Below are 27,790 nucleotides of genomic sequence, written 5' to 3'. Positions count from 1 at the left end.
CCACTTCCGGTATCACGTGCCTGTCCTCAGGAAGAGGCGGGGCTGTTGTGCGGTCCCGGAACACCCATTCCCCCATCCCTGATAAAAGGGGAAGAGGAATCTAGATTGACTAGATGGTAAGGAAAATGTATTCTCCCTTTTAAGAAACACGGTGCTGCCCCTCGTCTTCTTGCTTCCCAGACCCCCGAGTCACGGAGCTCCGTCCTTCAATTCTCAGACTCGGCAGCCGAAGGGGCGGGACCGGGCCTGGGATTGGCTGTTGTCGGCCGACCCCTTTCCCTGCTGTCCAGTTCCTCTCCTCGGCTGGCGCCTGCGCTGTGGGGTGGCTGTGGGGGGCGGGAAGCGCTACGGGGCAGTAGAGCCCATGTCGGCCTTGAGGCGCTCGGGCTACGGCCCCAGTGACGGTCCTTCGTATGGCCGCTTCTACGGGCCCGGGGGTGGAGATGTGCCCATGCACCCACCTCCGCCCTTGTATACTCCTCGCCCTGAACCTCCCCAGCCTCCCATTTCCTGGCGGGTGCGCGGGGGCGGCCCTGCTGAGACCACCTGGCCGGGAGAAGGCGGAGGAGGCGATGGCTACTATCCCTCTGCAGGCGCCTGGTCAGAAACGGGTCGAGCTGGAGGAAACCACCAGGTAAGCTTTGCACCATCTGTCCCAGGGGGTTCCGATAAGGGGCGTCTTTGGAGGGTGAGGGCCATTGGGGTTGATAAACCTCCAGAGTTCGTAATGGATCGGGTTTCGTATTTGTTTTCCTTATGGGGGGTTGGAGAGACAGACTGGATTTGTGGCTGGAGGGATATGCTTGTGTTCTCTTTGCGTCTCCTTTTCTGCTTCGACCATGATAAATGTGTCTGTTACCATTAAAAAGGGAAGAAAGATCCTGCGCTGACTTGCTAAGCTAAGTAGCAAGCTGCGGAATCTCTCGCCTTGGATTGATGTTGGGCTGGAGTGACCTGGCCAAGCTTTTTGAGCTCTAACAATTTATTCTGCGTGGCTCATATGGCTGGCTCTCCCCGAGAAGGGAGGTGGCTGCAGCCCCCGCTGTCACTCAGCAACCCCTCCCGCCGGGAAGGAACTGAGAAGGAAGAGGAGGGATCAGGCATTTAGCCCTTTGCCCCTAATGCTCTGCCCAGGGTTGAATCACCAATACTCACCTTTACTTGGATTGTTAAATTACGTTGCGGCTGCAACGTAATTGTCATTACAGCCTCCCTGTTTTATGATTTAATAGTTGGCTCCGAGAGGCTAACTCACTTGGTCAGTAGAGATATCCCTGGCTTTTTGAACGTTCACCTTTATTGCCACTTTGTTTTTTAGGAAAGACCTACCTTAGTGTCTGTTTTTACTAACTGAAGGAAATCTGAAAAGGAGTTTTGCTTTTAGGAAAAAGGGTGAAAAGCGAAAATAGCTTCAGCGTTTGTTTTGCAGCGAGCAGTTGTAGAGGCCGTGCGCCACTGGGCAGTGAGAGTGGCACCGCCAAGCTCCTGCCCTGGGAACTACACTCAGCATCTCAGCATCACAGTGCCGTGGCTTTGAACTGTGTCTGTGAGCCTCGGGGCTTTATCTCAATCTATTTTGTGCATCCGTTGGCAAGATATGTCCTAAGGTAGCACAAAAGCCTAAGAAAGGTTATTTTGGGGGCTGGGAATGCTAAAACATTTTTCATAAAAAATTAATGGTAATTACTTTTTCGCTTTATGCCATTTTGGCTTACAAAAGATTTCATAGGAATGTTCTACTTTCAGATAGCAGGGGAGACCTGTACACTCGGACTTACAACATTTTGCTCCTTGTCTTCCTGCCAGAAATACACTTCTCTTTTGTTAATTCAGTATTCTTGGCAATGAATTATTATATGGTCGGGGGCACACCTCTCTTTCCGTTCAGTAATTATAATATCTTCATGGGTTGAAAATGTAGTGGTGAAATTCCCATAAATTGCTGGTGGGGATGTAAGATGGTTCGGCTTTGGAAAATAGTTTGGCAGTTCCTCAGAACGTTAAGCATAGAGTTAGTATATTACTCAGCAGGTTTGCTTTAGATATGTACCCAAGAGAACTGAAAGCATGTCTACTTAAAAACTTGCATGTTTTTATGAACAACAAGCATGTTCATGGCAACATTATTCAGAATAACCAAAAAGTGGAAATAACCCAAATGGCCATCAACTGATGAATAGATAAAATATGGTATATTTATGCAATGAAATTATTTAGCCGTAGGAAGGAAATTAAGTACTGATACATTCTATGACATGGATGAACCTTGAAAACATCGTGCTACATGGACAAAGATAGAAAGACCACACACATACTGTATAAGTCCATTTATATGAAATGTCCAAAATAGGCAAATCTGTAGGGACAGGAAGATTAGTGGTTGCCAGGGGCTGGGGGACTGGGGACTTTGAGATGACGGTAAAGTGTATGGGGTTTGTTTTGGGGGTGATGAGAATATTCTGGATTTAGATAGTGACGATGGTTGCACAACTTTGAATGTACTAAAAACCATTGAATTGTACACTTTAAAAGGGTGGTTTTGGGGCACCTGGGTGGCTCAGTCAATTCGGTGTCTGACTCTTGATTTCAGCTCAGGTTATTGTCTCAGGGTCCTGAGATCGGGCTCTGCCTCAGACTCTGTGCTCAGTGTGGAGTCTGCCTGTCCCTCTCCCTCTGCTCTCCCCCCCCACTTGCACTCTCTCTCTAATAAATAAATAAAAATAAAATCTTTTAAAAAGGGTGAGTTTTATGCTATGATGGTCATATCTTTAAAAAATTTTGTAAGAAACAACATCCAGTGAGAGATTAATTGTGAAGAAGGGTTATATTTGTGTGTGTGTGTGTGTGTGTAAATCTGGAATAAGTAGGCTTCGGAACTTTATCCCATGGTAGATTAGAGTGATAAAATGCTTGGCCTATAAGAAGGCAAACCATACCAAAGATCAGTGGAAAGCAAGGAGGAGATGAACGATAAAGAGATGACTTCTCCTTGAACTCGCAGTATTCTTAAAACAAGAGTGTGTTTTCTGGGCAAGGTTAGAGAAGTTCAGATTTTAGAATTGTGTAGGGTGTTAGTAATCTGTACACCCAACGTGGGGCCCAAACTCACAACCTCAAGATCAAGAACGCACATGCTCTTCCAACTGAACCATCCATGCACCCCTATCTATCTTACTTTCTGAATGCATTTCAAAACAAGCTGCATAGATTTGAAAGACATTTTTAAAGGTATATATCAACTGGAAGTGAGGGAAGCCAGAGAAACATAAGGTGATTCTGAGGTTTTAGTATTTCCTAGGAATAAATGTTTCATAGTAATAAAAAGGAAGAGGAACAGGTTTTTATGGGAAGATATAGTTTAGTTTCATACCAGAAGAACTAGTGATTGGTTAATAGAGGAGCTTAAAAAAATACAAAGACTTGGCAAGGGTTTGTGTACTGCCTTTATTTCACTTCTGTTGGAAGCCAGTTATTCACCGTGGTTACTATGTGCCAAGCTCTGGATGTAATGTATGTGATTGATGAGACAGAAGTTTGTGATTTTCTCTTTTTTTTTTTTTTTAAGATTTTATTTATTTATTTGACAGAGAAAGACACAGCGAGAGAGGGAACACAAACGGGGAGTGGGAGAGGGAGAAGCAGACTCCCTGCTGAGCAGGGAGCCCGATGCGGGACTCGATCCAGGGACTCCAGGATCATGACCTGAGCCGAAGGCAGTCGCTTAACCAACTGAGCCACCCAGGCGCCCTGTGATTTTCTCTTTTTGTTTTTGTTTTTTGATGCCAAATTTTATAGTCTCTGGTATCCAGGAGTTGTTGTCTATAGGAACAAAACAATAGATGTGGGGTCAGGTGGGTGATGGGGGATGGAGATGGTGATTTGAGAGTCATCAAAGCTAAGCATATTTGAATTACCAAACTGGGTAATGTTCTCACAGGAGATCTTTGAGAGTAGAATAAGTGACAAAGAAAGAGGATTCAGAAGAAGACAATAAGAGAGAATACTTGGAAAGATAGTAAGGAAATCAGGAAAGTCATGCAGTGCAAACCAAGCAAGGACACAATTATTTTGAACGTAAGTGATGCGAGAACTGAAAAGACGCTGTTGGATTTGGCAATTGAAAGGGTCTTGTTGATTTTAGTGGTGGGAGTTTAAAATAGTGGGAGGTTTGGGTGCCAAGACAACACCCAGGTATGTAAATGATACTTCCAGAAGTTAGTAAATGAGAAAGTGGTTACTTGACTGCGAACCAGGATCGGGGAAATAATTTTTAGGATTAGGTGGCTTGAATATGTTTGTAAGCAGAAGAGAGTAGGAAGAAAGATGGGAACAAAATGATGGAATGTGGCTTGTGGAGAGAGGGATGAAGAAGTGAGGAAGAGCTGGAAAACCTTTTTTTCCAAGCTAAAGGCGGGGGGGAATCAGTTTGGAGGTGGAGGGGAGGGACATTAAAAGAGTTTATAACTCTTGGTGTCCTTGGCGAAGTAGGAGGCTAGGTCATCTGAGAGGAGAGGAGGTGGAATAGCATAAACTGGGAACTTGATATGATAAATGTTTGAAACAGGTGCCAGGGGAACTGGGAAATTGTAGAGAAGCCTGGGAGAGACCCAAATGAGATTGAAAAGAAAAACTTGGGATGATGGTCAGCATAGGAACATAAAGTGCTTTTGTAATGATTTGGGCATATATAGCTAAAAATAATTTTTAATGTATTTTTCTAATAATTTTTGTCTAATTCTTGTGAACAAGGTAAACAAATTTGTAAATGGAACTTAGTGGCAGCACTAGTCAGATTCCTCTGCTGTTAGATTTGCTTGGGTTGGGGTTATTTTTTAGAGGCGTGTTGGTAAGTCACTTTGTAAATTTAATCTTGTATATATTTCTACAAAACTAGTTCTAAGATAAATATGAAAGAAGTTGACTCCAGCCTTCATCTGAGATTTAGGTGTTTCTTCTCAAAAAGGAAGTAAATGAATTTGTTATCTTCTTGCATAATTTCGATCAAATTTCCAGTGCAACAAGAACTTTAATTCACATTAATTACTGCCTCTTGTGAAAACCTTTTCTCATTTTTGTCTGGTTTACATCACCTTTTAGCACCTTTGTCTAGTTTCAGACAACAAATAAAAAGTTTGGAAAGAGTTAAGCACATGATAACATTGGCAACTTGGATTATAAAACAGATCAGCTTCAGCCAGCTTCCTGTGAAACCAAATGATATTTCATAGAATTATGTCATTCACGTTAGGAGGGCCTTGAGCTGCAGACTTTCATTGTTACTGGGGATATTTTTAGATTTGTTCCATTTTGTCCAAAGGGGAGGAAAAAAAGCGAAGACAGTCTTTTTATTAAGACTTAATAAAATTAATAATTCTTGCCACTTCATTGAAGACATTCTCCCATCCAAGTACTAAGCAGGCCGGACGCCTGGGTGGCTCAGTTGGTTAAGCGACTGCCTTCGGCTCAGGTCATGATCCTGGAGTCCCTGGATCGAGTCCCGCATCGGGCTCCCTGCTCAGCGAGGAGTCTGCTTCTCCCTCTAACCCTCCCCCCGTCATGTACTCTCTCTCTCTCATTCTCTCTCTCTCAAATAAATAAATCTTTAAAAAAAATAAATAAATAAAATGGTACCAAGTACTAAGCAGGCCAACCCTACTTAGCTTCTGAGATCAGACGAGATTGGGCGTGTTCAGGGTGGTATGGCCATAGACAATGATCTATTTTTCATTTTTAAAAATTATGATATATTTATATTCTGTAAATTGTACCTTTTTAAAGATACAGTTCTATGAGTTTTGACAAATGCATACAGTCATGTAACCACTACCATAATCAAGGTATAGATAATGACCCATCTTTTAAAAAAAAGATTTCTAGGATAAGATGGAAGATTTAATTTTCATTCATTTCTAAACCCTATTAAAATTATAGAAAAGTAACTTTCTCATTTGTTGTTTTAAGTGTCATCTCATTTGCATAATGTTTGTATATGTATGTATACACATATAAAATGTACTCTGTATTTTGAATGTATTTCAAGTCAGTTACAGTCATTTTTATTGCTTAAATGATTGCATATCATGTGAATGGGAGTCCCTTCTTCTTGGCTTCTGAGTCTTTTTGACATGACCCATTGATTTTTGACAGCTTCCTTGATTTCTGGTACAAGATGTGCCAGGCTTATTTTGTATGTATTCTGTCCCAGACATAATGAACCATTCCTTTAAGAAAACCTTTTTTTTTTTAAATGTAAGATTATATTTAGAAGCATATGTCAGGATCCAGGGCAGGAAAACAGAACCTACACTAGTTCTTTTAAAAGAGAGATTTGGGGGCACCTGGGTGGTTCAATCAGTTAAACATCTGACTTTTGATTTCAGCTCAGGTCATGATCTCAGGGTCCTGGGATCGAGCCCTGCATCAAGCTCTGTGCTCAGTGGGGAACCTGCTCCCCCTTCCCCTCCCCGACTCAAATAAATAAATAAATAAATAAATAGATAAATCCTTTAAATAAAAGAGAGAATTTGTTCTGGGAAATTAGTGAAGTGGGCATTGGTGATCTCAAAAGGCAAAAAGAGAAAGTGGAGGTAATACAGAGATGGTAAGTAGGAAACAGCTACAGTTCCTAGGGCTGGGGAATAAAGAGAAGAGGTTGGGTTATTAGAACCTGCAAACTTGGGAGAATGGCCTGGTGGAGCTGGAACCCAGAAGGCACTGCCTAGCTGGCACTGGTCTCTGAGGGAGTTCTGGAAAACCAGAAGAATCTGGAGATTGCTACTCACTGCCACCCCCAGGTGGAAGGGTGTTGCTAGGCTGACAAAGACAGAAACAGCAAATAAGCAACTGGAAGGAGCCCGGAAGTCCCTTCTCTCCTCCTCTAACCTAGTGCCTCCTATTGGCAGAACTGAATAGTAAGTAACCAAGCTGCAAAGGAGAAATGTTTGGACTGCCAATCCTGCAGGACAGAGCCAATTATAAAATGCTGTGTTGAGGGACAATAGCTTCGTAAGTCGTACAGAAGTTTAATTTGAGTGCTAGGTATACTGATTGCAATTGTGTTATCACTGCTTCTAGACCTTTTGATGGACAGTTAATGAAATAGGGTTTTTTAATTAAAAAGTTTTTTTTAAGATTTTATTTTTAAGTAATCTCTACACGCAGTTCGGGGCTCAAACTTAAAATCCCAAGATCAAGAGTCGCATGCTCTGCCGACTGAGCCAGCCAGGTGCCCTGAAATAGGCCTTTTTTAGATAGAAAAAAAGATGAGTTCATATTTATATTAATTCAAATTTAACATTACAAATTATTTTTATTTCTTTGTATTTGTTACTTTTCTCTTATATGGAATATCTTGGTTACTAACAATGTTGGGATAATTACAAATACTTGCACAATCCTACAATAATATATAAAATAAGGCCAAAATAATGCCAGGTTCTAGTTCTGGCATGACAGTGTGAGGAGCTCTGTGGACCCAGTCCCCAGTGAAACTGGTGAAAACTATTTTTCAAAAACAACCAGTTAAAGTCTCTGTAAATGGTTTTAGGGTATATAGCAAATGAATAAACATTTATTCTAGAAAATCTACTCAAACTCAGAACAGTGAGAGTCTGTGCTGTTTGAACCAGGACCTGCTCCATTTCTCCCCTCAGAGCAGTGAGACAAACTCCATTCCAGACTGGTGCAGCCAAGAAAACAGGGCTCCCTCTTCTCCCAGCTCCCAGTCAGAGGGTTATCATGCTGGGAGGGGCAGCACATCAACATTTCTCATCTTGCCCCCAGCTATTGTTGATGAGACCAAGTTCCAGGCAAGTGTGGTTAAGTAATGCTGGTTCCCTCCTCTGCCTGGTACCTACTTGAGGATGGAGGCTTTATTTTGGGCAGGGCACTGCTGAGAATACTAGGGCTCTGATCACCCTTACCCTGGCTTATAAGGCAAGCTGAGAAGCCCTGAGGCTACAGCTCTTTCCTCCACCAGGTGCTCAGCTCTTAAAGCAGGGTGTCTTAGAGAGGCATACTATTGTCCCCCCAGCTGCAGAGGGTGGCTCAGACATTTTATTTGGAGGCAGAAGCAGACTGTAAAACAGGTAGCTCCTAATCTTTTCCCAAAGGAACTGACTTTATTTGCAACGGAGTGTGGTGTGGAGAAGCTGAAGCCTAAGGATGTTCTCGAAAACTGTGGAGATTGTTGTGAAAGGCAACTGGGAGGAGATTTGTAGATTCATGGGACATCTGGTCTAAACTGTAGACCACCTAGTTTGCTAGAGAGAACCAGGGAAAGAAATAGCTGGGAGAAGCCCTTTGGGGTTAGAACAAATCTTAAACACTGACTTTGAGACCTGTTTCTTCCAAGAAGCCTAAATTTTGGTTGGATCAGTTTGTGGAACAATTTTTATCCCAGGGTGTGGAGCTTTAACAGCTAGGTGTGGTGAAGGAAAGAAATACACACACACACACACACACATTAAAGAAGTTAAAATGTTACCGTAGAAAATATTCACTTAAGGCAAAAGAAAGCAGTAAAAGAAGAATAGAGGAACAAAAACAGATATGAGATAAAGAAAACAAAGAAGATCCAACTCTATGCTGTTGTGAGATAATAGAAAAAATATACATACTGGTCTCTGTCCTGGGTTCCTGGAGCAGAGCTCCTGAAACCCTTGTAAATTCCTAAATGAAAAGAGCACTAGGAGGGCGCTTGGGTGGCTCAGTTGGCTAAGCGACCGCCTTCGGCTCAGGTCATGATCCTTGAGTACCAGGATCGAGTCCCGCAGTCTACTTCTCCCTCTGACCCTCCCCCGCTCATGTGCGCTCTCTCTCTCTCTCATTCTCTCTCTCAAATAAATAAATAAAATCTTAAAAAAAAAAAAAAGAGGGGCACCTGGGTGGCTCAGTCATTAAGCATCTGCCTTCGGCTCAGGTCATGATCCCGGGGTTCTGGGATCGAGCCCCGCATTGGGCTCCCTGCTCGGCGGGAGGCCTGCTTCTCCCTCTCCCACTCCTTCTGCTTGTGTTCCCTCTCTTGCTGTGTCTCTCTCTGTCAAATAAATAAAATCTTTAAAAAAAAAAAAAAGAGCACTAGGAGTATTTTTGTTCTAATATTTGGTCTATGACCCCAGTTCCTGACACAGGGCTCCTAAACTCATTGGAATTTCCTGGGTGATACACTATTTTTTGTTCTAATGAGGTGTCTCTGGGTGGTCTCCTGGATGGCTCCTGGATGGGGCTGGTCACCAGAAAGACCAACCCATGATTAGATGTTTGGAGTTTTCAGTCCTGGTCCTCATTCTCCAGAGAAGGGAGAGGGGCTGGAAGTGAAGTTAATAATCAATCATGCCTACATGAGGGAGCCTCCATAAAAATCCAAACACAGTGGGGTTCAGAGAGCTTCCAGTTTGGTGTACATATCTACATACTGGGAGGATGATGCACCTTGACTCCATGGGAACAGAAGCTTCTGTACATGGGGTCCTCCCAGACCTTGCCTGCCCTATGTATCTCTTCATCTGGCTGTTCATCTGTATCTCTCTCTTTTTTTTTAAGATTTTATTTATTTATTTATTTGACAGAGAGAGAAACAGCGAGAGCAGGAACACAAGCAGGGGGAGTAGGAGGGGAGAAGCAGGGCTCCCATGGAGCAGGGAGTCCAATGCAGGGCTCGGTCCCAGGACCCTGGGATCATGACCTGAGCCGAAGGCAGATGCTTAACGACTGAGCCACCCAGGCGCCCCTCATCTGTATCTTTTATCATATCCTTTAATAAACTGATAATCGTAAATATGTCCCTGAGCCGGGTGAGATGTACTAGCAAATAATCAAATCCAAGGGGGAAGAGGTGATGGAAACCTCCACTTTGTAGCCTAGTGAGACATAAATTGTTGGTAACCTGGAGACCTGGGGACCTGTTGCTTGCAGGTAGATAGTTTAACTGTAGGACAGCCAGCTGGTGTTGCAGAATTGCTTGGCATGGGGAAAAAAATCTCACATCTGGTATCAGAAGTGTTGTGAATGTGGTAATAGCATGAGAGTAAAGGAAAAACATAGGAGTAGAAGGTTTTTCCCTCTCAGCTGTCTGTGGGAGACACACTTCAGATGTAAAGATACAAATGGTTTAAAAGTAAAAAGAGGAAAAAGAAATAAGCAAACAGTAACTAGAAGAAAACTGTAGTGGCTATACAGTATCCAAGAGGTAAACTTTAAAACAAAAGATGTTACTAGGGATAAAGTGGGACGTGATAAGAAGGGTAATCCATCAGGAAGATATAATAACTATAAAAATATGTGTACCTCATAACAAAATACCAAATACATTAAGGAAAAGCTTACAGAAATAAAGGGAGAAAATAGTTCAATAATAGCTCAACAATTACTATCAGTCAATAATAGAGACTTCAGTACTCCACTTTCAGTAATGGATAGAACAACTAGATAATAAAATCAACAAGGAAATAGAAGATGTGAACAACCCTGTGAATCAATTAGACTTAACAGACATATATAGAACACTCCACCCAACAATAGAATATATATTCTTCTCAAGTACACATGGAACATTCTCAAGATAAACCATATGCTAGCCATAAAACAAATCTTAGTATACAAGGATAGAAATAATACAAAGGATGTTCTCCAACCATAATGTAAAGACATTAGATATTAATAGCACGAAAGACCTTGGGAAATTCACGTCTATGTGGAAATTAAATAAAACACTCCTTAATATTTTTTAAAGATTTTATTTTTAAGTAATCTCTACATCCAACATGGGGCTCAAACTTAAAACCCCAAGATCAAGAGTCACACGCTCTACCAACTGAGCCAGTCAAGTGTCCCTTAAATAAAACACTCCTAAACTAGCAGGTCAAAGAAGGAATCAAAAGGGAAATTAAAAAATACTTTGAGATAAATGAAAATGAAGACCGTATACCAAAATTCTTAAAATATAGCTAAAGTAGTAGTACTGCTTGGAAGGAAATTTATAGCTATAAATGCCTGTATTAAGAAAGAATAATGATTTCAGGGCACCTGGGTGGCTCAGTTGGTTAAACGCCTGACTCTTGGTTTTGGCTCATGATCTCAGGGTGGTGAGGTTGAGCCCCATTTGAGTGGGCTCAGTGTGGAGTCCGCTTGTCCTTTTCCCTCTGCTCCTCCCCCCACCCCCATAAAGAAATAAAATCTTAGGGGCGCCTGGGTGGCTCAGTCGTTAAGCATCTGCCTTCGGCTCAGGTCATGATCCCAGGGTTCTGGGATCGAGCCCCAAATTGGGCTCCTTGCTCTGCTGGAAGCCTGCTTCTCCCTCTCCCACTCCCCCTGCTTGTGTTCCCTGTCTCGCTGTGTCTCTCTCTTGTCAGATAAATAAATAAAATCTTTAAAAAAAAAGAAATAAAATCTTTAAAAAAAAAAAGGAATAATGATTTCAAATCAATAACCTAAGCTTCCATCTTGACACTGGAAAAAGAAGAGCAAACTAAACCTAAAGCAAACAGAAGGAAGGAAATGATGAGTGTTGGGGTACCTGCCTGGCATCTCGAAGAGTAAAAATTAATGTAAGAGAATAGAAAAACAGTAGAGGAAATCAATGCAAGGAAAGGCTGGTTCTTTGCAACACAATTGATGAGTCTTTAGCTAGATGGACCCAGGAAAAAAGAGAGAGAGATTATTAGAATCAGAAATGAAAGAAGGAACATTACTACTGATCTTACAGAAATAAAAATCATAATGGAAAACTGTTGGATAATTTTATGCTAATAAATTACGTAACTTAGAAGAAGTTGGACAAATTTCTAGAAAGATACAAACTACCAAAACTAACTCAAGAAGAAATAGGAAATCTGAATAGACCTATAACAAGTAAAGAAATTAAATTGGTAATAAACAAAACAGAAACTACCCACAAAGGAAGTCTAAGCCCAGGTGGGCTACTGAATTCTACCAAACATTTCAAGAACTGATACACCAATTCTTCACAAATTCTTCTAAGAAATAGGAGAGAACATTTCTAAACTCATTCTGTGAAGCAATTATTACCCTAATACCAAAACCAAAGACATCACAAGAAAAGAAAACGGGCAATATCTCTTATGAATAGGGATGCAGAAGTCCTAAAAAAAAAAAAAAAAAAAAAGTAAACCAAATCCAGCAACACATAAAAAGAATTATATACCATGACCTAGTGGGATTTATCCCAGGAATGCAAAGTTGATTTAACATCTGAAAATCAATGTAATATACCATATCAATCAAAAAACAAAGCCTCTGTGATTATTTCAATAGATGTAGAAAAAGCATTTGACAAAATCCAACACTTTTCTTGATAAAAATCACTCCAGGAATACAAGGAAATTTCTCCAATCTGATAAAGGGCATCTGTAAAACACCCTCAGCCAGCCAACCGCATGTTTAGTGATGTAAGACTGGATGCTTTTCCCTAAGATCAGGAGCAAGACCAGGATATCTTCCTTTGCCACTGCTATTCAACATTGTCCTGGAAGTTCTAGCTAGGGCAATTGGGCAAGAAAAAGAAAGAAAAAGATGTATGTAACCTATGTCTATATGGAATAGAATGGAGAGTCCAGAAATAAATTCATGTGTCTGTGGTCAAGTGATTTTTGGTAAAGGTGCCAAGACCATTTAATAGAGGGACAGAGTAGTCTACAGTACAACGTACAATACCATGACAACTGGATAGTCATATACAATCGATAAAGTTGGACTCTCACACCATGTATAAAAGTTAGCTCAAAATGGATCATAGACATAAATGTAAGAGCTAAAACTGTGAAACTCTTAGAAGAAACAAGGAGTAAATCTTCATTACTTTGGGGGCGCCTGGGTGGCTTAGTCGTTAAGCATTTGCCTTCAGCTCAGGTCATGATCCCAGAGTCCTGGGATCGGGCTCCTCGTTGGGCTCTCTGCTCAGCGGGAAGCCTGCTTCTCCCTCTCCCACTCCTCCCCCTGCTTGTGTTCCCTCTCTCACCGTGTCTCTCTCTGTCAAATGAATAATTCTTAAAAAAAAAAAAAAACTTCATTACTTTGGATTTGGCAGTGGTTATGTTACTTTTTTAGGGATTTAAAAATATGTCATTTTCTATAATTATGTGAAATATTTACAATTGTTCTAAGGTCAGATGTGCTAAACATGGTATATTTAAGGGAAGTCTGCCTTGAGTCCCTGCCCCACAGTGTTGTTTTTAAAAATTTTTTTTTTTGAAGATTTTATTTATTTATTTGAGAGAGAGCACAAGCAGGGGGAGCTGCTGGCAAAGGGAGAGGGAGAATCAGGCTTCCCGCTGAGCAAGGAGCATGATTCGGGGCTCGATCCCAGGACCCTGGGATCATGACCTGAGCCGAAGGCAGACGCTTAATGACTGAGCCACCCAGGTGCCCCTCTCCACCAGTGTTTAGAGGAAGTGCAGATGTGAAGGCAGGGGACAGTTGGGTTTAAACTGGGTTGAGTTTTTTCAGGGTGAGTGTATCTGAGGGAAGCAGTGGCAAAGGATTAGGTTTTGGGAAGCTGAGTTAAGGAAGGAAGTGAGGACATGGGTGGGGTGAGGGATAGGAGGGTGAAGAAGTTGTGAAAATGTGGAGTACCAGAGAGTCAGTCAGTAGGAGAGAACAGAAACCAGGGTAGTTCTGGAGATTTAGGTATTAGTTCACCACTGCTGGGGTGAGTCAGCTTCAACTCTTCTTTTCATCTCTACTACTCAAGATTCAGATTCTTGGTAGAGAGAAATCAATTAGTCAAATACTTACCCTTTAACCAGAGAAAGGAAGGGAGAGCATTAATTGGCGGCATCTGCCTGATTGAGAAATTTAGTACTTTGAAGTTTGCCTGTAAAATTTTTTTTAAATCTTGTTATTCTCTAATTTCTATATTATGTAAAGGAGATGCTACTTGCCCAACTTGTATAATGTCATATGGAATAATTACGTGCTTTGAAAACAAAGCATTATGAAACTGGTAAGTAGTGCAGTTAAGCTAAGATGGTGATAATTAAACTCTCAGTGATTACAACTGCCAATGAATTTCTTTGTGAAACAATTTGAAGATCTTGTTTAAGCTTAAAACTAAAACTATAAAGTTCAAAGCAAAATAACTTATAGGATAACATGTATACATTAAACTAGACTCTAAAAGGTTTTGAGTTGATCTGGTCTCTTGGAGTTTATTGGCTTACTGCAAATCATTGCTTTAACTCTTGAGTTGGAGTGCAAAGCTGTAGAGATTAACGTTATAGCTAGATTTTCTTCTTGGAGTGTCAATTGTTCTTTATCAATTCCTGATACTTGGGTTAGTTGTAGGCTGTCAGCAGAAACGTAGCCATAACAGAAAGTACAGGAATATGAAAAAAACTAGTGTGACATGGGGAGCCTGAGTGGCTCAGTTGGTTGAGCGGCTGCTTTCGGCTCAGGTCATGATCCCAGGGTCCTGGGATTGAACCCTGTGTCGGGCTCCCTGCTCAGTGGGGACCCTGCTTCTCCCTCTCCCTTTGTCTCCTGGCTGTGCTCTCACTCTCTATCTCAAATAAATAAAATCTTAAAAAAGAAAACAAAAAAACAAAAATAAACTACTATGACAGGCAAAGGAGTATTGAAGATTTATATGTTTGAAGTAAAGTTTAGTAGTAATACTTTTAAGCTCCAGAGTTGGTAAGATAGGCATATATTGCTCTTACCAGTGGCGAAGAACTATAATCTTGTTGCATGAATTAAATTGGTAGTGACGGGGTTGGTGATTGGAGAGGGGTAAAGGAATCTAGGTCTCTGGTTTTGCTAATCATGTTGGCATAGTAGAATTCCTTTATATATCATTTGGCATCATAATGCATAAGAACAGGCTTTTAATAGATAGTCAATAATTGCTTTGTTCTAGGGCATGTGATTTACCATATAGTATTTCTGTATCAATTTGGTAATGAGAATTTAATAATGAGTGATTTTATAGTACGGTTCTATTGCTTTTTGTCTCTTGCTTTTTTTAAAAATAATTATAGCTGCCTCTGTCAACTATTCATTATGATATAAGAATATTATTAAAAGTGATTTTTTTCCCCCTTAGGACCAGCCACCATATTCTAGCTACAATTCTAACTATTGGAATTCTCCTGCACGACCTAGGGCTCCATACCCAAGTACATATCCCGTAAGACCGGAAATGCAAGGCCAGGTATGATCTAAAATTGACTGACTTCCTGAATTTATTATTTATTTATTTGTTATTTATTATTTTTTTTTTAAAGATTTTATTTATTCAACAGAGAGAGAGACAGCAAGAGAGGGAACACAAGCAGGGGGAGTGGGAGAGGGAGAAGCAGGCTTCCTGCTGAGCAGGGAGCCTGATGTGGGGCTAGATCCCAGGACCCTAGTATCATGACCTGAGCTGAAGGCAGATGCCTAATGACTGAGCCACCCAGGCACCCCCTGAATTTATTTTTTAAAGATTTTATTTATTTATTTTAGAGAGAGCGAGCACAAGTAGGGGGAGGAGTAGAGGGGGAGGGAGAGGGAGGGAGAAAGAATCTCAAGCAGACTCCAGGCTGAGTTCAGAGCCTGACCTGGGGCTCGATCTCAGGACCCTGAGATCATGACCTGAGCTGAAACCAAGAGTTGGGCACTCAACCTACTGAGCCACCCAGGCACGCCCTGAATTTTTTCTTAATGTATTGATTTATTTTCAAAACCTGTGGCGATTTCATAGTAGCAGTGTGTGGAGTTTTGTTCTTTAATGGACTCTGTCTTAATGTTTTTAGCTCAGAAGTAAGGAAATATCTAGGCAAATATTATCTATAGCAAAGGTAGCTTGAGGCATAATAGATTATTTCTTAGGACCTGGAAACAATAAACATACACTATACTTACTTTTTAAGTTTTGACTTTTTTTTTGAAATATAATTGACATGTAACATATTAGTTTCAGGTATATAATGTAATGATTCGATATTTGTATATATTGTGAAATGATCACCACAATTAAGTCTATTTAACATCTGTCACCACATGTAATTACAATTTTTTTCTTCTAATAAGAACTTTTATGATTTATTTTGTTAGCAACTTTCAAATATGCAATACAGTATTAACTGCAGTCACTATGCTGTATATTACATCCTCATGACTTACTTATTTCATAGCTAGAAGTTTGTACCTTTTGACCTCCTTCACCCATTTGTACCCCTGGCCCTGCCTCTAGCAACCATTAGTCTATTCTCTGAATGTAGGATTTTTTTTTTAAGATTCCACATATAAGTGAGATCATATAATATTTGTCTTTCTCGGGCGCCTGGATGGCTCAGTTGGTTAAGCGACTGCCTTCGGCTCAGGTCATGATCCTGGAGTTCCAGGATCGAGTCCCGCATCGGGTTCCCTGCTCAGCGGGGAGTCTGCTTCTCCCTCTGACCCTCTCTCCTCTCATGTGCTCTCTCTCTCTCTCTCATTCTCTCCCTCAAATAAATAAATAAAATCGTAAAAAAAAAAAAATTTGTCTTTCTCTCTCTGACTTATTTCTATCCATGTTGTCACAAATGGCAAGATTTCCTTTTTTATGGCTGAATAATAATAAATTGTTTACGTATACACCACATTTTCTTTATTCATCCATCGATAGACACTTAGGTTGCTTCCGTGTATTGGCTATTGTAAATAATGCTGCAGTGAACATGGGGATGCAGATACCTTTTCGAGTTAGTGTTTTTGTGTCCTTTGGATATATTATAAGTGGTGGCATTGCTGGATTATTCTGTTTTTAATTTTGTGAGGAACCTCCAAACTGCTTTCTTTCCATAGTGGCTGTACCAGTTTACATTCCCACCAACAGTGCACAAGGGATTTTCTTCACATCCTCACCAACACTTGTTATTTCTCGTCTTTTTGATACTAGCCATTTTAACAAGTATGGGGTGATATCTTGATGTGTACCTGTTGGCCATCTGTATGTCTTCTTTGGAAAAGTGTCTATTCAGGTTGTCTGCCTATATTCTAATAGGATTGTTTCTTTTTTTCCTATTGAGTTTTTTGAATTCCTTATATATTTTAGGTATTAGCTCCTTATCAAATATATGATTTGAAAATATTTTCTTCCATTTAGTAGGTTGCCTTTTCATTCTGTTGGTGGTTTCCTTTGCTGTACAGAAACTTTTTAGTTTGATGTACTTCCACTTGTTATTTTTACTTTTGTTGCCTTTCCTTTTGGTGTCAAATAAATTGTACTCTTATGACAAATACTTAATTTTAAATATTTCAAGTATACTGAAAAAGTACAGAAAATTTGTATATCGTTTTATCCAGCACCTAGCTTTGTCAGTTTTTCAGTTTGCTACATTTGTTTCAGATTATTTTTAAAAGATTTATTTATTTGACAGAGAGAGAAAGAAAACTCAAGCGAACACAAACAGGGGAGCAGCAGGCAGAGGGAGAGGGGAAACCTTCCCCCTGAGCAGGGAGCCTGATACAGGGCTTGATCCCGGGACCCTGGGGTCATGACCTGAGCTGAAGGCAGACGCTTAACTGACTGAGCCACCCAAGGACCCCTTGTTTCAGATTTTTAAAAAGAAGTAAAACAAATACAATTGAAGCCACATATAAATAACACTTCTTTCCATTTCCTGAAGTTATATTTATTATCTCATATGTGTTTTTATGCTGGTACTACATGGTGCATTTACATAGTATTTTTTACCATGTTTTTAAACTTGATATGAGTGGTTTCATACTAGCATTCTCCAGCTTGTTTTTTTACTCAGCATTGTTTTTCACTTCTTTGTTGTACACATTTGAGGCAAGAACTTCCCTGGGGTATGGAATTTTGGAGTTTTGGTATGTATGCTTATTAAATATAACCAAAGTATTTTTCCACAATACCGTTGTGGAAATGAGGGAATGTTTACAAAGTCACCCATAATCTGGCAACCTTAGTAAGGCAATAATTGTCACATTTGCATATTTCCTTCCATTTTTTTTCTGTCTAGATACCATATTTCTATATACAAATAGTTTTTTTTTTATTGTTTTTTAAAAGATTTTATTTTTAAGTAATCTCTCTACCCAGTGTGGGGCTCAAACTCACAACCCCAAGATCAAGAGTCACATGTTCTTCTGACTGAGCCAGCCAGGTGCCCCTGAAAATAATTTTTAAAAACATGATTGTAGTATATTCAAATTTTTTTAGAAATAATCTCTACCCCCAACATGGGGCTTGAACTCACAACCCCAAGATCAAGAGTCACACATTGCACCGACTGAGCCAGCCAGGCGCCCCTGTAGTATATACAGTTTTAAAGCGGCTACATTTAAGCAGCTTTCAAAGAATTTGAATTTTATACTGAGGTCAGAATTCTCTGTAAACTGATGTTCTCTGCAGAATTAAATTTTCAGATCACCATAAAGTATACTAATGTAATTCTCCTGATAGTTTTCAAATAGATAATATATTCAAATTCTGTTCTGATTTTCTGGTGGTATGGAGGCTGAAATAATGAAAATAAGTTTCTTTATGGGGCTGAATAATTAATTCATTAAAAAAATCATGTTCCCTTTTTCTCATTAATTTGGTGATACATTCCTTTAAAACTGATTTTGAGCTAGAAGAGTTTATTAAAATTAGAGTGAGATTTACTTATGTACTTAAAGAAAACATAAAAACAGTTGATTTTTCATACTGATTATGGGTACTTGAACTTTAGGATAAAGTTGATAGGAGATCGTGGAATACAAAATAAAAAAAATCTTAGCACAGACTTTCATTTTACTTGTGTCATCTGCATTCCTATGACTGAAATTGAGAAGCAGGCATTGTTATTGCTTAATGTGATATGCTTGTGGTTTGGCCATATTTCATAAAATTCACCCTTTAAATGTACACATCAGTTGTTTTTAGTCTATTCACAAGGTTGTGCAGCTATCATCACTGTTCCAGAACATTTTCATCACCCCAGTTAGAAACTGTATACCTATCACACCATTTTTCTCTTCCCCTAGCCCCTGGCAACCTTTAATATACTTGTTATCTCTATGGATTTGCCTATTCTGGACATGTCACATAAACAGAATCATGTATTATTTGATATCTTATGACTGGCTTCTTTCTTTTAGCATAATGTTCATCCATGTTGTGGCAATGTACTGATACTTCATTCCTTTCTATGGCCAAATACTATCCATTCTATGTATATACCACATTTATTTTATCCAACATCAGTTGATAGGAATTTGAGGGTTTTTTTTTTTCCACTTTTTGGCTGCTATGAATAATGCTGTTATAAACATTTGTGTGCTCATTTTTACGCGGACATAAGTTTTTTCAGATCTCTTCGTTATATACATAGGAGTAGAGATGCTGGGTCATACAGTAGCTCTGCGGTGTTTAACAATTTGAGAAACTGGCAAAGTTCTAACAAAGAAAACTGAGGTTCTTTTTTTTTTTTTTTTAAAGACTTTATTTGAGAGAGAGAGAGAGCAAGTGAGAGAGAGAGCACAAGCATGGGGAGGGGCGGAGGGTGAGAGAGAAGCAGACTCCCTGCCAAGCAGGGAGCCTGATGCGGGGCTTGATCTGAGGACCGTGGGATCATGACCTGAGCTGAAGGCAGAGGCTTAACCAACTGAGCCACCCAGGTGCCCCGAAAACTGAAGATAGCATTCTGAATTGAGAAACCATGATACAAAAAGACATTGGTCAGAACCTATGACACTTTTTCATTTAATTTGAAGGGGAACTGAGTTGTAAAATGTAGCCTATTAAGAACTGTAGTTAGGAACTTCAGTGAGACAAAAATTGGAATAGTTTTTTTTAAAAAATATTTTATTTATTTATTTGACAGAGAGAGAGAGAACACAAGTAGGCAGAGTGGCAGGCAGATGGAGAGGGAGAGGCAGGCTCCCCACTGAGCAGGGAGCCGGATGTGGGGCTCGATCCCAGGACCCCAGGATCATGACCCGAGCCGAAGGCAGCTGCTTAACCGACTGAGCCGACTGAGCCACCTAGGCACCCCTGGAATAGTTCTATAAGTAGAGATATGGCATGAGGAGGCAACCTATGGATGATCATAGATTTGGCAATTTCAAAAATGAGTATTAGAGAAATTTGAGTTGATACCAACTGCTGATAATTATGAACTCTTGCAGTACTTACGTGGTGAGACTTTCCATGGTTTTCATGAGAAGCACAATAGGAGGAGTTGTGTTGCTTAGAGGTAATCTGTTTTTGCTTGTATTGGGTCTGTTTGCCGTGGAATGGACAGGGAATTCATTGAACAGTATATCACTTTCTGGGTGAGAGACTTGACCACTTTTCTCCTCTTTGGATTCTGTATCTACACAATAGTCCATCAACTGTGAAACTGACTTTTGGAAGAAGTATTCATATTGGACGATCTTTAGCTTGCAATGAGACCCCATATGGTGTGACATTATTTTGACTTTTGAATGCTAAGTAATATCTGTATTTACATCTAGAACAAGAGTAGCAGCTGGATTTTTTCTGTTTCCAGAAAAAATTCTTGATTTCATCTGGAAGCCAGAATGAGACTTTTACAGAAATTTAATAATTGTCAAAGATTTTATTTATTTCTGGGGCACCTGGGTCGCTCAGTCAGTGTCCAACTCTTTTTATTTATTTATTTATTTAAAAAAAAATTTTTTTTAAAGATTTTATTTATTTATTTGAGAGAGAGAGAATGAGAGAGAGCACATGAGAGGGGGGAGGGTCAGAGGGAGAAGCAGACTCCCTGCCGAGCAGGGAGCCCGATGTGGGACTCGATCCAGAGACTCCAGGATTATGACCTGAGCCGAAGGCAGTCGCTTAACCAACTGAGCCACCCAGGCGCGCTGGTGTCCAACTCTTGATTTTGGCTCGGGTCATGATCTTAGGGTCATGGGATCAAGCCTTGAGTCAGGCTCCATGCTCAGCACAGAGTCTGCTTGGGATGCTCTCTTTCCCTCTCCCCCTCTCCCTCTCCCCCTTTGTGCTCTCTATCTCTCTCTAAAATAAATCTTTTTTTTTTTTTCTTTAAGATTTTATGCGTTTGAGAGAGAGCGAGCAAGAGAGAGCACAAGCGAGGTGAAGGGCAGAGGGAGAAGCAGACTCCCTGCTGAGCAGGGAGCCCGACACGGGACTTGATCCTGGGACTCCGGGATCATGACCTGAGCCAAAGGTAGACGCTTAACTGACTAGCCATCCAGGCTCCCTAAAATAAATCTTTAAAGAAAAAAGATTTTATTTATTTCTTGTAGTTGCTGTTTCAGATTTTATCTATTGGCATATCAGCTGACCGTTTTAAAATTGCAGCTTATTGTCATTAGATACAAGTTTCCCTTCATTAAAATAGTCTACTTGGACACTGATGAAGTTGCTGTGGTCCTAGCAGCCCACTGGATTCTAGACATACTTGGGATTTCATGACATTTTTAAAAAAGATTTTATTTATTTATTTGAGAGAGAGAGCACACATGCAAGTTGGGGGAGGAGGAGAGGGAGAGCAACAAGTAGACTCCCCACTGAGCTTGGATCCCTTGACCCTGAGAACATGAGACCATGACCCAAGCCAAAATCCAGAGCCGGATGCCCAACTGACTGAGCCACCTAGGTGCCCCTTTCATGACATTTTTAATAGCATACATTTTTTTTTTTTACTACCAAAGTAATACAACTTTATTACTAAATATTTGGAAAATAAAGAAAAGGGGGGAAACACTAATTCTGCCATCCTAATAGAGCTGTATTTTGGCAGATTTGTTTTGCCCTTTCCCTATTATGTTTATACAGCTTTAAACTTACTGTACATACACTTAAAAAAAAAGATTTATTTATTTTGGAGAGAGAGAGAGAGACTGCGCACGAGTGGGGTAGGGGTAGAGGGAGAAGGAAGGGGAGAGAATCTCAAGCAGACTCCCTGCTGAGCACGGAGCCCAATGTGGGTCTCCATCCCAAGACCCTGAGATCATGACCTGAGCTGAAATCAAGAGTCAGATGCTTAACCAACAGCCACCCAGTTTCCCCACACATACACTTTTTTGTATGACTTTTTGTTTATCATATGTACTTTCCATGTTATAGGGTGAAATAACAGGTGAAGTTGTTTTTTGCTTTTTTTTTTAATATTAAGGAAATTTTCAGACAATCAGAAGGGATGGGAATAGCACAGTAATCTCCTGTGTACTCATCTCAGCTTCAATAAGTATCAATACACAGTCATCTTGTTTCATCTGTATCCTTGGATTATTTTGAAGCAAATTCCAGACATATTATTTTATTTGTAAATACTCAAATATGTATCTTTAAAATATAAGTTTTAAAAACAACTTATTAAAACTTAAAAAAACTAAAAATAATTCTTTAGTATCATTAAATGGTCAGTTCTAAGAGTGCATTTTTTTTTTTTAAGATTTTATTTATTTATTTGAGAGAGAGAGTGAGAGAGAGAGAGAACACAAGCCAGGGGAGAGGCGGAGGAGAAGCAGACTCCCCGCCGAGCAGGGAGCCCAACGCAGGGCTTGATCCCAGGATCCCAGGATCATGACCTGAGCCGAAGGCAGACGCTTAACCGACTGAGCCACCCAGGTGCCCTTCTAGCAGTGAATTTAAAGACAAAATTCCCTCAATGAATAGCCCATTATGTACTCAGTCATTGCATTATATTGCAGGACATTTAGGTTGTTTGCAATTTTGTGTGATTATAAATAGTTCACGCCTGTAACTTTTTCTATAATTGAATCTTCTTAGGAAGGATTTCTTTTTTTTTTTTTTTTAAAGATTTTTAATTTATTTTTTAGAGAGCGAGCGAGCGAGAAACAGCATGAGAGGGGAGAGGGTCAGAGGGAGAAGCAGGCTCCCCGCTGAGCCGGGAGCCCGATGTGGGACTCGATCCCAGGACCCTGGGATCATGACCTGAGCCGAAGGCAGACGCTTAACCATCTGAGCCACCCAGGCGCCCAGGAAGGATTTCTAGAAGTTGAATAACGGGCGCCTGGGTGGCTCAGTCGTTAAGCATCTGCCTTCGGCTCAGGTCATGATCCCAGGGTCCTGGGATCGAGTCCCGCATCGGGCTCTCTGCTCAGCAGGAAGCCTGCTTCTCCCTCTCCCACTACCCCTGCTTGTGTTCCTGCTCTCGCTCTCTCTCTGTCAAATAAATAAATAAAATCTAAAAAAAAAAAAAAAATTTAGAAGTTGAATAACAGTACAAAAAGTCACATGATGTTTTATCAAGTTTCTAACTGTGTACGTTATATTAAGGATTCTTTTTTAGGCACATCTAGGTGGATGACTTTAACAGCCCTGTAATAGCTTTAACAAAGGGGTGGTTCATCATCCTTCTGGTTGGGGAGTGCCTTGCTGGATCTTCCATTGCACCTGTTCCTGCATGCAGTTCTTTGGCCAAGTGGTGATAATAGCCTGTCTTTTATCTCCTTGCCATAAAAGTATGGCTGAGAATTTATTTTCCACAAAATTATGACTACCCTCCTACTTTGATTCATCCCAATTTTTGATGTGTTAGGGTAGGAATCAAATTTGAATATTATTTTCTTCAGTCATTAACAACTGTATAAGCTATCAGGAGCCTTTATTTATTTATTTATTTATTTATTTATTTATTTATTTATTTATGATTTTATTTATTTATTAGAGAGAGAGAGACAGAGAGGGAACACGAGCAGGGGGAATGGGAGAGGCAGAAGCAGGCTTCCCGTGGAGCAGAGAGCCTGATGTGGGGCTCGATCCCAGGACACTGAGATCATGACCTGAGCTGAAGGCAGACGCTTAACGACTGAGCCACCCAGGCGCCCAGGAGCCTTTTTTTAAATTGAGGCATAATCAACATACAACATTGTATTAGTTCCAATGTACAATATAATGATTCAATATTTGTATACAATGGGAGATGATCACCACAGTGAAGTCTAGTTAACATCGCAGGGATTCTTTTCTTGTTCTTTTACCTAAAGCGGGAAAGATTATGTATCTTAGAGGAGTATGGGAAAACTCGATTCTATGTTTTTACCGTTTAAAATTTAGCTTTAATCTTGTTTGGATAACTAAACTAGGATTCTGGGTGCCAATAATAGTCTGGAGAGGTGATTTAAAACTACAGTAAGCAACATATGAAGAATTTGCCTCTGTAGTCTATTGTTGTTTACTTGGGAAGCAGAGTGGGATAGTACTAAGAACATGGGCTTTGGGGTCAGATCTGGTTTCATTTCTTGATCTTGCAATAATAATAGTAACAACAGTGATATTATAAATAATTACCATTTATTGAGCATACTATGTGCCAGACACTAAACATTTATACATAGCATCTCATAGTAGTCCTGCAAGGTAAGTTTATGATTTCCATTTTTCAGGTGGAGAAATGAAAGCTCCGTAGAGGTCAGACACAAACACAGAGCTGTCTCTCTAGTCTTCTCTTCTCTCAGTTGTATCATGTTTATTTTCTTCTCTGTGTAGCCCTTTTCCCCGGTTTCCCAGAACCCCTCCCCAGGGGAATGGAACAAGTTCTCCGCTGTTAGGTGTAATTGTTAGGTATACTTACAGAAGTGTTTGGGAAGCGTGGCTCTGAGGCCATCACTTCATCATGCATCACAACATGCTCTTTCATTGTTAGAACACAGACTCTGCAGTGATAATCTGAGTTTAATATGTGGTATATGGTCATAATAGATGAGAGGAAGAATGTTTCAGAGATTGCTTAGGGAGTTCATATTTTCTTTTTTTTTTTTTTTTTAAGATTTTATTTATTTATTTGACACAGCACAAGCAGGGGGAGTGGCAGGCAGACGGAGAGGGAGAAGCATACTCCCCGCTGAGTAAGGAGCCTGATGCGGGACTTGATCCCAGGACCCTGGGATCATGACCTGAGCCGAAGGCAGATGCTCAACCGACTGAGCCACCCAGGCACCCCGGGAGTTCATATTTTCATTAGTTACTGATCTTTTTCCTTCCTAAAGTTTTCAAAGTTGCATTTTAAGTCAGGGCATTTCAGTTCTTCCATTCAGTCATCCTTTTTTCTCTCAACTTCGCTTTTTTATAGAGTTTGAATTCTTATACAAATGGAGTATATGGCTCACCATACCCCACCGGTCCTGCGACAAATACTGCCTCATACTCTGGGGCATATTACACACCGGGATATACTCAGACCAGTTACTCCCCAGAGATTCCAAGCACTTATCGTTCACCCGGCAACAGCCCAGCCCCAGTCTCTCGTTGGCTGTATCCTCAGCAGGACTGCCAGACTGAAGCAGCCCCTCTTAGGGGGCAGGTTCCAGGATATCCTGCTTCACAGGTGAGCAGTTTTCTGTTGGGTTTTTATTTTTTAATATTCCGTGAGTGAGGGGCACCTGGGAGGCTTAGTTGGTTAAGTGTCCAGACTCTTGGTCGTGAGTTCAAGCCCTGCGTTGGGCTACTTTAAAAAAAAATTCTATGAGTGATACCATGTTTATTTCTCTGACCACTTTAAGGGGAGCTCTAATACATCTTTTATTTGTGTTTCCTTATAGCATATGGGTCCACTTATTTATAGTATCATGGAACAGACTTACGCTGTGCTTTAGCCATTGAATTTTAAGCTTTCTCCTTCTGATTTTGATTGTCACTAAATCTGCCCTTGTATCTTTCGAACCAAGCTCTTTTTTGGCTTGGAGAAAAGACTACAACTGATTAGAGATGCTGCAGCTTACCTCAGTAGCAGCTAAAGTATACTCTGTTAAGCAGAGAGGAAACATCTCAGTCTGTTTATACTAGAGTATTTTCATTATTTTAAGGTTTTTTTTTAGCAATGACCAGCATATTTCCTTCCTCTCAATCTAGAACCCTGGAATGACCCTGCCTCATTATCCTTACGGGGATGGTAATCGTAGTGTTCCACAACCAGGACCAACTGTACGACCACAAGAGGACTCATGGGCTTCTCCTGGTGCTTATGGAATGGGAACCCGTTACCCCTGGCCTTCAGCTGCCCCCTCAGCACCACCTGGGAATCTCTACATGAGTGAGAGTACTTCACCATGGCCTAGTAGCAGCTCTCCTCAGTCACCTCCTTCACCACCACCCCATCAGCCCAAGGTAGGAGACCTTCTAAACATTCTTTTGATGTTTGGGTAATTGAGAGAGCACAACATGGAAATTTTCTGCATTGGTGTGTGTTAAATGGGGACTAATTGCAAAAAGTTGGTGATTACTACCTATAGCTTTACGTAGCCCAGTTTCTTTTTTCTTTTAACAAACTATTTTTTAGAGCAGTTTTAGGTTCACATCTTTTTTGTAAAAGCCAGAAAAATGCTCATTTACTGTTTGTTGTACTGCTATTTGAATATTAAACAAAATCAAAGATGTATTTTATTACCTCAATCTGTAGACAGAAGACGATACCAATGTGAAATTGTATAAACCATGGACTTGAACATCATTTGCCTATGGCTAGGATCCTTTTTAAGATCTGTCTTAAGGTTTTAACTCTTTAGGGAAAAAAACTAATTCCTATTTATTAAATCACTGCGGATTGTGAGGTGGGAAGGATAGATTATGAGGTGTTCATGACAATGAGCGCTTCAGGGTAGATTCCAGCCATTATACTCAGGAATTCTCTGCCTTTTACTTGACAGAGCACTCCTTTTATCTTTTTAGGGTTGTGTTTTTCTCAAATGATTAAGGAGGGAGGTCCAGTTTTATTAGTGGGGAATCTTTTCATGTCCCTTCATGGTCAGGTGAAAGATGTGGGCTAACAAATCTGATATTGATGGATTCCCATTAAAACATCTCTTTTCCCCTCTTTGCTCTCCCACTCCAAGGATGCCTCATACCCCTATAGCCAATCAGATCAAGGCATGAACCGGCACAACTTTCCTTGCAATGTCCATCAGTACGAGTCCTCGGGAACAATGAACAATGATAATTCAGATCTTTTGGATTCTCAAGTCCAATATAGTGCTGAGCCTCAGCTGTATGGTAATGCCACCAACGAACACCCCAGCAATCAAGATCAAAGTGATAATCTTCCTGAAGAGTGTTTATCTTCAGATGAAGGTACTCCCCCAAGTATTAAAAAAATTATACATGTGCTGGAGAAGGTCCAGTATCTTGAGCAAGAAGTAGAAGAGTTCGTAGGGAAAAAGACAGACAAAGCATACTGGCTTCTGGAAGAAATGCTAACCAAGGAACTTTTGGAACTGGATTCAGTTGAAACTGGGGGCCAGGACTCTGTCCGGCAGGCCAGGAAAGAGGCTGTTTGTAAAATCCAGGCCATCCTGGAAAAACTGGAAAAAAAAGGATTATGAAGGATTTAGAACAAAGGGGAAGCCTGTTACTAACTTGACCAAAGAACTCTTGATTTTGGTTAATTAACCCTCTTTTTGAAATGCTTATTGGTGACAAGAAGCAATACATTCCAACTTTCCTTTGATTAAAACTTGAAAAACTGGTAAAGGACTTGAAAGAACATTTTAGTTATGAGTTGTTTTCAGTTTTCAGACCAATGAATGTAATAGGAAACTGTGGAGTTACCGTTATTGCCAAGTAGACTCACTCCTTAAGAAATTTGTGGATATCTACAAGCTGCTTCTTATCAGCAGGAGGGAAACACGCTTTATGTAACAGGCTTATCAAAAATCTACCAGATGAGACTGGATATAATCTGAGGCAAACAGGCTCTGCTTTTTTAACCATATGGATTACTTGTCACATTTTTGTACATTGTGACTGCTTTGAACGTACACTTCATGTGTAAATTACAGCTTGGACTTTAGCCTTCTTGGACCTCTGTTTTGTTTTGTTATTTGCAGTTCACAAATATAGTATTATTCTTTA

General features: G+C 40.3%; 1 protein-coding gene across 3 annotated transcripts; it reads left to right on the top strand.

The window, feature by feature from the left end:
- The first annotated feature begins 15 nt into the window (after window positions 1-15).
- Window positions 16-27,790, top strand: BAG4 (BAG cochaperone 4). Of its 3 annotated transcripts, none has more exons than XM_064585536.1 (5): window positions 16-116; window positions 15,059-15,166; window positions 25,017-25,271; window positions 25,796-26,050; window positions 26,776-27,790. In XM_064585536.1, the coding sequence occupies exons 1-5, from the start codon at window positions 114-116 to the stop codon at window positions 27,259-27,261; spliced, it is 1,107 nt and encodes a 368-aa protein (XP_064441606.1). In that variant the 5' UTR covers window positions 16-113; the 3' UTR covers window positions 27,262-27,790. The 3 variants fall into 3 exon arrangements, with proteins under 3 accessions (XP_064441606.1, XP_054364584.1, XP_054364585.1); XM_054508609.2 differs by lacking the exon at window positions 16-116 and adding an exon at window positions 224-634; XM_054508610.2 differs by lacking the exons at window positions 16-116; window positions 15,059-15,166 and adding an exon at window positions 224-634.

Source organism: Mirounga angustirostris, unplaced genomic scaffold (assembly GCF_029215605.1).
Source record: "Mirounga angustirostris isolate CCGP_5_RB_7025 unplaced genomic scaffold, mMirAng1.0.hap1 SCAF_2, whole genome shotgun sequence".
In the NCBI taxonomy this organism is placed as follows: domain Eukaryota; kingdom Metazoa; phylum Chordata; class Mammalia; order Carnivora; family Phocidae; genus Mirounga; species Mirounga angustirostris.
This window is presented reverse-complemented; position numbering and strand designations above follow the sequence as displayed.

What these genes read in the sequence shown, in the direction of transcription:
- BAG4 (XM_054508609.2), top strand. Translation starts at nt 365, where the DNA reads ATGTCGGCCTTGAGGCGCTCGGGCTACGGCCCCAGTGACGGTCCTTCG. An exon ending in GAGCTGGAGGAAACCACCAG is followed by an intron (nt 635 to 15,058) that starts GTAAGCTTTGCA and finishes TTTCCCCCTTAG; the next exon opens with GACCAGCCACCATATTCTAG. An exon ending in CACCACCCCATCAGCCCAAG is followed by an intron (nt 26,051 to 26,775) that starts GTAGGAGACCTT and finishes TCCCACTCCAAG; the next exon opens with GATGCCTCATACCCCTATAG.